The sequence below is a fragment of the Arachis ipaensis genome, chromosome B1, assembly GCF_059453495.1.
Source record: "Arachis ipaensis isolate K30076 ecotype BB chromosome B1, ASM5945349v1, whole genome shotgun sequence".
In the NCBI taxonomy this organism is placed as follows: Eukaryota; Viridiplantae; Streptophyta; class Magnoliopsida; order Fabales; family Fabaceae; genus Arachis; species Arachis ipaensis.
Window position 1 is genome coordinate 147,612,791 of NC_142436.1, and position 10,635 is coordinate 147,623,425.

General features: G+C 32.8%; 2 protein-coding genes across 2 annotated transcripts; one reads left to right on the forward strand and one right to left on the reverse strand.

The window, feature by feature from the left end:
* The first annotated feature begins 3,154 nt into the window (after window positions 1-3,154).
* LOC107639741 (uncharacterized) lies at window positions 3,155-4,588 on the forward strand. The gene has a single exon (XM_016343332.3). It carries the CDS (start codon window positions 3,214-3,216, stop codon window positions 4,129-4,131), a length of 918 nt encoding a protein of 305 aa, XP_016198818.3. The 5' UTR covers window positions 3,155-3,213; the 3' UTR covers window positions 4,132-4,588.
* A 1,218-nt stretch (window positions 4,589-5,806) lies between these two features.
* On the reverse strand, window positions 5,807-10,177 carry LOC107639748 (uncharacterized). The gene is given in 12 exon segments (XM_088502106.1): window positions 5,807-6,287; window positions 6,470-6,506; window positions 6,603-6,658; window positions 6,826-6,857; window positions 6,860-6,950; window positions 7,072-7,176; window positions 7,833-7,898; window positions 8,093-8,182; window positions 8,845-8,920; window positions 9,130-9,218; window positions 9,416-9,513; window positions 9,692-10,177. Coding segments are annotated over 12 exon segments (1,323 nt in total). The 5' UTR covers window positions 10,107-10,177; the 3' UTR covers window positions 5,807-6,119.
* Between the last annotated feature and the right edge of the window lie 458 nt (window positions 10,178-10,635).

The window sequence follows — 10,635 nt, forward strand, 5'->3', positions numbered from 1 at the left end:
GGCATTTAGTTACAAAGCTTTTTAGTAGTTGAAATTCCTGAGAATTGGTGATCCTTTTCTACTAACTCCTATGCTTTGATTGTAGTTGTGAGATGTAAACAATTTGCACAAGTCCTAGGTAATGGTTACTACAGGTGCCAATCAGGTGATCAATCCTCATAAGATATAAACATGTTTCATAATTTTATATTTTTTTCATGACATAAAAATATAACACACGGTTAGTGAAGATAATGCACTTTATAAGCATTCCAGTTTCCATTTCATACCTTTATGTTTATGTGTATAATGTATTTTTCCTTCTTGGCTTCTCTCCATTTGAACTTGGAAAGGAGCATAGTTGGGGAGAGATTTTCGGTGGTAATGAATTGGTGGTCAAATCCAAGGCCAATGAGGTAATTTATGTTAAAAAACGCAACGACTTTCCATGGTTTCTTCTCACGGATTCGCATAATTTGTGTCTTTGAGGTGGGTAATTATCAGTAATTTTGAATAATTTTAATTTTTTGTTGAATTTCGTCTCTATGAAGAGAGATTGTTATTCGGTTTTCTGTTAGGTTCTCCATTTTTAGTATGTGATGATTTTGTTAAGGTTTGCAATTATGTTTCTGATTTTTCACTAGAGTTTTTGTGTAGTTAAATCTAAGTTTTGTAATTTTCCGTTGATTTTAATAGTCAGTTTTGTATAATGTACACTGAACCATTGAATTAATAATATGCTCATACACACTTGATTTTGGTTACATTGTCCATGCTTCAAATTTTGTAGGCTTCATTTTGTATTAAGGTGATAAGATCTGCTCCAAGAGCGTCCCAGGGGGAAGGGGCGCCAATATACCAAGTAGTATGATTCTATTTATAACTTTATATACAAATACATATATACTTTTATATTTCTCATGTTACAGAAAGTTGTGTAGAGCACAATATTGGAAGTCATTTATAACATGTTCATGTTCATTAATTTGAACATTAAAATATTACAAACAACTCTTTTGATTGTCATTTACAGAAATAAATTATACAATACGAGCAAAGAAAAATTGAGTTGTGATAGATATTTTTTACTGTTGTGGTGGATTGATCTCTTCTTGTGTTTCAAGTTCGGATGGTTCCTCAACTTAATTTTTTTCGCAATATAATTGTTTCTTATATTATGAGCAAACTTTGCAAGTAAGTTTCATAAATCATAATTGAATAAAGACACGTGCTACCTAACATGAGATAAGATGTCATTGTTTATAGAATGCGTATTTTCTTAGATTATGTCTCTATCATATGTTTTTTTTAATTATTTTTTTTGTCGTATTTATTGTATAAAATTGAAGTGGAATTATACTTCCCTTGAATAAATGAGTTGGGTCAAGTAACAAACAAAGACTAATAATTACTATGCTTAAATTTATGTTTGAAAATATAGAATCATGATTGTATACTAATAAACGAACAAACATATTAAGAGGTTGCGTTAATGAGTAATAACTCAAATGACATAGTTTCTCCACACTCAATTAAGAGGTTGCGAATTCGAGTCTCCTATCTTTAGTATAAAAAAAATGAACAAACATATTCCGATTTGTTTTTGTTAAATGTTGGAAGGTGTTTGAACATAAGTAACGTGTTGGCACGATGGTTTTTTTTTTTTTAGTTTTGTAACAAGAATTATTTTATTATGCTCACCGTCACAGAGTGAGTGTATGTCAGGTGAATGTTGAGCCTCCTAACATAAATCTTTTTGGTAAATTTTAAGATCTGCAAATTTTAAGATCTGCAATCAATTGTTACTTGTTCAATGTCCATACCACTTAAAATTTCTATTTAGATCAATCCAACATATGAAGTAAATGTAAACAAAAAAGAAAATAAATAAATTAAGAACAATGTTATCTTGACATATAGTAGTATTGTTGTTTATTTAATGAAATTTTAAATTATTTTTTACTTCAGCAACTGGAGAAAAATATTAGTACAAGAATATTTTTTAAGTTCATATAATTTTAGTATTTTAGATTTTTAATTAATCCAATTAAATGAGTCAATCAAGTCCGGTTTTTAGAACCTTAAAAAATACACACAAAATAATTTGATTTACAATTTAATTTCATTGAAAATTGATGTAAAAATTACATACAATACATCACTCAATAACATACTAAAATGTACAAATAATTTAAAGTCTCAAAATACACAAAAAAAATTAGTAAAATTTCAATAACTCATAAAAATTGACTGAATGAAAGATTATAAATTAAAGTAATAGAAAATATTAAAAGTTGCTATAATAATAATAATTAATTATGATCTGATGAAAAAAAAAAGTGAAAGAAAAAAACGAAAAAGCAGAAAAGACAATATAAATTAATAATTTTAAAAATAATAATAAAATTAAAGATAATTTAAAAAATTGAATATAAAATTAAAAAAATAAAATATTTTTTATCTATTAGAATTATACATGAATTATACATGAAGATAACAAGTGTTTTGTTTTGAATTAAATATTATTAAAAAAATAAATTTAATAATACTTATAAATAATTAATTTGTAATTAACGTTTATAAATATTTATTTTTATTTTGTTACACATAATTTTTTAATATATTATTTAATTTAAATTTATAAATTTTATACATTTTAAAATTAAATAAATATTAAAATTTTTATATATTTTTAAATATTTTTTATTTTAAATTTTTAAATTATTTCATCAAATTTATAATTTTAAAAATAAAAATATAAACATTAAGCTAATATATATAGAGAGAATAAGTTGATATTTGAAATCCGCAGATCTGTACATCCGCATGATAATAATTAAAAAATAAATAAATAAATATATATGTTTGACATTATATTCACTTTTTTTTACCAAAGATAGGAGACTCAAATCTATAACCTCTTAATTGAGTATAGAGAGATTATGCCATTTGAACTATTATTCATTGGCTTAACATTATATTTACTTGTTTGTATATTTTAGTTAGTAATTATTATTCATATATTATATTATTTTATTTTTATTATTCAATAATAATTTAATTAAAAATATTTTAAAAATAAATAAATTTAAAAATATTAAAAAATATTTTTATTATATTTTTTAAAGAAAATGTTCAAACTATGTGGATATATCCGATATCCTCTAGGATCCGTACCTAATCCTAGCTTTTTGCTGCCGCAGCACCACCGATCTCGTTCGATCGCAGTGAGTGATGGCGGAATTGGATGCTGCTGAGTCAAAAATACGAAAAACGGAGCAGGTTGAAATGGCGAAGGAAGCGTGCCTTCGCCTTATGACGTATGGAAAGTTGATCGTGATCAAACTGAGCAATTTAAAGGAAGAAGTTGATGTCAAAGATTGGACTTGTTTGCCTCCACCACCGTTCGAGATGTTTTTGGATCTTCCAGGTCATGATATGTGTCCCTTCGAGTTCGACTCCAAGATCTATATGGCGCCGTCCGACAAGTTGAGCCTGCCGCGTGAAATTGGCAGAGCCAAAGCCGTTTCCATGGGGAATCTGGTCGCCTGGCCAATCTACGAAATCAAATTTGAGGAGTGCAGAATTGCCCCTACGCTGGATGGTGCACCCTTTCCTTTTTACAAATCATACATCGCAAACACGCCAGGCTCAGGCGATGTTTACTTCTATATAAATGTGAGGCAACGGGTCAAAGATGAATCTAGATTTTACGTTCTTTGTTCTGGTTCTAGAGTTTGGAAACCCTTGATGGCTCCTGGGGCCGCCATCATTAGCGAGCCACATGTCGAGAATACCATGTTCGTCCTCGACAACAACCTCTTTTTTTCATCGTCCAGGGAGTTGGAGAGAGACTCCTATTTGGCCCGCTTCGACCCCATCAAAGAGACTTGGATGGATATGTCTGCCGCTGATAACAATCTTTCGAACTTCAGAACGAGTAGACTCATTAGCGGCAGTGACCAATGTCGTATTGTCCATAGGAAGAGTGTCTTCACCATGGAGAACCGTGGGATTACTAATTGTATGCGCCATGCGTTTGTTTGGCCACCCACTAAGGAGGAAGATTTCCCCACCGCGACCCACTCCTCTTCTATCAGCGAGTCGCCGGAATCATATAATATGATTGAAGACTATAAGCACATAGTGTGAATCATTAGTAACGAAGATAATGTCAACACTTAACTTTCTTCAATTTTGATCACCTTCTCCTCAAAAGACTCTATCATCTTTGATTGCTTTTTTGCTGATGAAGGTTCGGTGATTCTTTTGCTGCTACCATAGGATGGTACTGGGGATACGCCTGAGCCATCAACTCTATCCATGGATTTTCTTGGTCCATCAGAAACTGTGTATCTCATGGATTCGCTTCGTGGCTGCTTGGTCAATGAAGCCTTAACCGACTGCAAAATGCATTTGCAATGTCCTGAGGATGATTCCTCTATGTCTTGTGATTTCAGCTTTTTACTTGACCTGCACATTTGTCATAGGTTTCATACATATGAAAAACTGCTCAGGTTGTTAAAGCCTATATGTTCCTATCAGATGTCAATCAAAATCAATTACAAAAAGAAACATTAATCCAAAAATCAAGCCACCTAAGAATTCCTAGAGTTACTACTTTTCAATTTAATTTTACCTTATTAAATCCTGATTTCATCCCAAATTTTGTTTCAAAAGTATAGTTATTAGACCTTATTATAAAAAAACATTCATTTAGTATGGAAAAAAAAAAACATCCTAATACTTAACAAAAGAAATATCAAGTTTTATTTTAGCAAAAATAATTAAATATCTATAAACTTATAAAATTCTTAAAGAAATATAGACATTCATATTTGTAATACAAAAAAATTCGAAAAATATATAAAAGAACATCCATTTAGTATGAAAAAGAAACATTCTAATACTTAGCAGAAGAAGCATCCATGTATATTAACTCGTAGAGATTTTGAATTCACCCAGAGATATTTGGCTGGTTTTTGGCTAATACCCTTTTGGTTCCTAGCATTGCTCAATTTAGTAACATTTCATGTTATTTCTTGTGGCTTATTATCCTCCTTAGTCGTTTTCAATAGGATTATGAATGAACAATGAATTAAATATTAATGTCTTTCAAGAATATGATCTTGCTTTGAGTTGTGTCTATATTCTCTTCAACTCGTACAAAATTATCTGTGTATTTTGAGATATTTGCATTATTGCTGCTGGTCATATTAAATGATCAACTCACTGCTTTCTATTTCAAAATACATGATGCATTTTAAATAATTAATTCAACTAATAGCCCGCACATATTATGTCAAAAGAAACATTTTGAAGTTTCACATGAATGGTTCTTGTTTGAAAAATTTAGTTTAAAAATTTGATTTGAGTCATTTATAATATTATCGATTGATTGCTTTATTCATTAGATTAAGAAAATAAGAAAATAATAAGAATGATGATGAAGGGAAACTGGGTTACAAAAATTCAAATCAAGTTTCTAAATGACTAAATAAAAATAATGATGTTATTTTTATAATGTCCTTCTGTATGAATTTAGGGAGAAAAGTAACATTATCAGAATAGGTCATGTTCCTAAACAAAATAAGCTAATGTGATCAGTTTTAACTGAAGTGCTATTAAGGGGTTCTATGAGTCTATTCTTTCAAAAGATGATTATTTCTACAAAATATAATGATACATGCATACGGAGTAAAGAAATTTACAAGTCTCGTTCATATATGATAATGTCATGCTCTGTACAGAGCCCCAAACTAAAACAAAACATAGGGGAGCAAAAAGTTAAGAACAAGAAGTGGAAACCTAAAATCTAATGGGTGACTTTATCAACATTTTCTTCCAATACATATTTCACATATTCAAACCATTATCTCCAGTACAAGTAACATAGTTTAGTGTACCCAGTTCTACTCAATCTATTATTTGTTGTACAATGGATTTCAGCTTCAAAAAGGCATTTGTGTCATCACAGGTGAATTCCGCATGTAAGCACATCTGGTTAATACTACATGGAAACTTCTGCATGTAGACATCAACATTTAAGTTCCTATTCACTTGCCACTGGACATGTATCTGTGAAAATGGAAATCCATTTTGCATATCTCGCAAGTCATGACCGAGAGGGCCGTTTCCGGTCAGGCTGATGTTCCGACTTCCGACCTATCCACGTTATCACATCTTCTGACAAACTGGTCAAGAGTTCTCTGCTTTGAAGGCCTATGCCCAATAGTAGTATGCTTTGCAGGGCTACTCAATGGCTGATTATTTGACACAGCTAAGGTGTTCTCATGGCCATCTAACACCTGATTTTTCAATAACTAAAATTTAGAATGGTTTCTCAAAAACATCAAAAAGTAACTCTCAAATACTGCTTGAGTATAGATCTTGAAAAAATATAAATATAAACCAGAATAAAAACCTTGAAACTAAGCATTATGTACATTTTGCATTACATATGATAGTTCAAGAAGATGTAGAAATGTACCTGCCCCAAATTATCCGGTTTGAATTGCACCACATCCCTAAGGCGTAAAAATTTAGATCATCAATACATAATAAATGTTAAGTCAATGCTATACCAAGCAGCGAAAGACTGCAGAAATAATAACAGAACCTACCAAATGATGTCATCAACCGTATCATTTACCAACTAGTATATATTTACTGATGAGACCTGTAAACAAGAACTAACTAGTCAAAAAAACAGAAGAGCACATGCTGTCTTTGCTACTCAAAAATTTAGATATGAGAGTTCTTTTCATTTGAGATTATCTGTTTTCTTAATGTTCTGATGCAAACAGTAACAACTCTCGCCTTTCTACTTAACGAGTGTGAGAATACCTGGCCAATTCTATGAGCACGATCATTGGCCGAATTAGGTCACCTGGAGTCCAGGATTGTTCTGCAAAGATAACTGTGCTTGCAGCAGTTAAAGTTAATCCAACTCCTCCCGCTTTAATGGATAGCTGCATGATAACGTGTCACATGAAATCATTATCTCAAGCACAAATACTAACCAAGACAACAGAAAAGATGCTTATAACGGAAACACATGGAAGAAATGCACAACCAAAAATACCACCATACTACAGCTGCCTTGATATAATCCTTTTCCCGGAAATCTGTAACCAATTGTTGCCTTGATGCAGCGGGTGTACCTCCATCAATCCGGATGCAACCCACTTTTTTCTTCTGGAAATTTTTAACAGTTTTTGTAAGTGCTATAATTTCCAATATAAAAAAAAGAGAGTAAAATTGAACTGGTCTTACAAGAAGGCACTCATGTATCTCATTGGCTGATGGTGCGCAAATATAAGAAACTTGCAACCTGCCTGCAGTGATCACAACATATTACACGTGATAACCACCGATAGCCCAAATGAAATAGAAAGATGGAAGCAAGAGAAAAATTTTTTTTGAAGCAATCAAACTTTCAAATTAAGCATACACAATGATTTGGGGCGCTGGAAGATGGATGAAATATAAGAATGAACACATAATCTAGTTTACAATTTGTGTTTATTTCGGTCACCACTCAGACCAGCCAATGTTGGCACCAATAATAGTTGTGGCATACGTATTAAAATGTCATATGCCGACATTTTCACCACACTGGTCAGCCAATTTAATTCATTCAACTTATGGTCCTACATTAAAGGGCACCGATTGCAATAAAAGCAGTTAGAAAAGACCAATTTAACCATGCATCATGCAAGCACACCAATCAAAGGAGATGGGTGAGAAACTAGAGAAGTTGAGAACTTGACTTTCTTATAGTACATACAGCTGCAGTCACTAAATTCTTTATTGACATTTTATTGCTTTGAAGCAGTGGAGGGGAGCAATACCTCAATGACAGTTCCGAGATACTCAAGAGCAGCAGGAATCTTGGCATCTGCAGAATTAGTATATATCTGGAATCGAATATATCATGATTCGGTTTTGATCATATACCAGTCAAAATGATTTAAACTACTCCAATATTGGCCAAGGCCTGAGAAAATGTTGCAGTAAAAACTATAGACCTATCATAGTTCTAGGTAATCAGAAAAACTTCCAAACAACTTGTACAAGTCAAGATAATGTTCAGGGCTTCTTCCATGCAAACCTTGTTAATCAGATTCTTTTGAGTAAATTTAACAGATTCAGACTCATCTTTTGATTTAGCAGACTTGAGTTTGGCTTTTACCACCTCCAACTGCAGTATAAAAAAAAAGCAACTAATATTAATTAGATTTTACCACCTCAAACGCAAACCAAAGATGGAGAGCACATATTACCATCTCCAAGTCAAATAACCTAATTTTAGAAAGAAAACTTACCACAATCTTATTCTTACCAATAAAAATTGGTGAGCAAATTTTTGAACCATTTTCAAAGTGGAAGTTTTAGTAAAATACTTATAATCTAAACAACAATCACATAGTTCAAATAAATGAAATCCACAGTCCACTTTTTTGAATATCAATAACCCTATAAAATGTAAATAGAAAATAATTTTTTATGCCCAAAATAAGCATATTGTCAAGACATACAAGAATTCTGTTCCATAACTAGCTCAAACATAAATAATCAGAACTGCATGATGCTATACTAGTCTCGAGATATAGATGCAAAACAAAAATATGGATGGAATAATGCCAAAGTGACAAAGGCACAACGACCATCAACATGGAAAAATATGTATTGCGAAACAATTATTTACTTTGCTATAACAGCTACTATATGGATGGAATCCCAAACACTTGACCAGCTTCCCCCCAAAGAAATTATATAAGCCAAGCTCGACTCTTATTAAGATAGAAAATAACAACATCAGTTTCCCAATTATAGAGAAAATGAAAATAGAAGAATTACTACCTGAACTTTATAATTAGATATTTCTCCTAGAACCTTCTCTGCTTCTGACAAGGAAGAAAGCGGGAACATCCATAACCTGCAGACTCAAATTTTCAAATAACTAAGCCCTCAAAACAGCCAATCCCGAAAAGCAGAAATTATTACCTGCCATGAAACATAGCCTATAAAGCATGAGTATGCAGGAACTTGTTCAAGGTCAAAGACATAGCCCCTAATTATGGAAAATTCAAAATTTTCAATAGAAATATAAAGTTCAATACTCTTGATGAAGTTAGCATGTGAAACCTGGTCATATTGGAATTTCGCTGCAACATGCCCACTGGAATGAAGAAAAAGTTTGACAGAAAACTTCGGCAGTTCTTTAGAAGGCTCATCTGGTTACATATAAAGCCAAAATCCAAAGGAAATGCCAATAGATCAACAAATGATATTTCAAAACCCGAAGAAATTACATCTAAGTTTATAACTATTATTTTTTCTTATGGTAGATAATTAGAATTAGAGACAAGTAACACAGCCCTCAACAATGACACTGAAACAAATGTTAAGGTTTTGAAGGAAAGAAGCATACTTTTTCCCTTGAGGCAAAGCGTCCACCTGGATTGGAATACAAACACACTATGAGAAGTTCTCCTTCCAGAAACTGAACCACAGGGTCTTTTGATTCTTCTGCATTATTTTGTTTTCTAACATTAAAATGAGGGATACACACTCATGAACAACACTTCAACAAAATTACCCACACACCAAAAGACAAATTTAACCCAACAAGAGCAGAAAGAAAAGCAAAGCTAGATAATACAAAATGGGAAACAACATGAAATGAAGAAAAGATGAAAACTTTAACTTTTGAGGACGGGAATCGGAAATGGGGTTTGGTGGGAAGGGTTGGGAATGGTTGGACGGCGAGGGGGGAGGGGTCGCGGCCGTAGAGGAGCTAGAGGTGGTGGTGAGGTAGAGGCCGACGTGGAGGCAGAGGCGGAGAGGATGAGGGTAGCGGTGAGGACGAAGGTGGTGATGACGGAGACGATGGAGGTGACGACGGGGTCAGGGAAGTGGTGGTGGTGGAGGAGGGTACAACGGTGGTGACGGGAGGTCAGGGAGGTGGTGGAGGTGGTTACGAGGGCCACTAAGGTAGAGGTGATGGTGGTCAGGGTGGGAGTACCGGAGGTGGTGATCGTGGTCATCCTGGAGGAGGATAGAGGTGAGGCAGGTGGCCAGAGCCATGTATATGGTTGCGGTGGTGTGTGTGGAAGAGCCATCTGTACATGTATATCCTTACGGTAGAATTCACCAACTTTTAATTAGTACTAGCCTAATTGCCCGTGCCAAGCACGAAAATGTTGAATCATAATAATTATTATATAACATTATTTATTAAGGGTATTATATACAATACAAAAATATTGTTTTACATATTAAGGGTATTACAGATTTCATGATTTTTTAAGCAAATATGACGAAATTTTAATCAAATTTATAAGAGATAATATTCAATTTGGTCCCTGAACTTATATGTAAGTCTCAATTTAGTTCTTGAAGTTTCAATTGTCTCTATTTAGTCCCCAAACTTTGCGAACATAACTCATATTAGTTTCTGAAACAATTTTCAACGTACAAATGTTAACGGAACACTGTCGTGACAGCCGAATGCCACAGTAAACTTTGTAAAATGATGTCGTTTTGGTTTTGGCACTCAAATAACCCAAAAACAACATCCTAAATGGTGTTTATTAAAATTTTACCTAACAAAATAAGTAATAGGATGCTGTTTTTGAGCTATTTAAATAT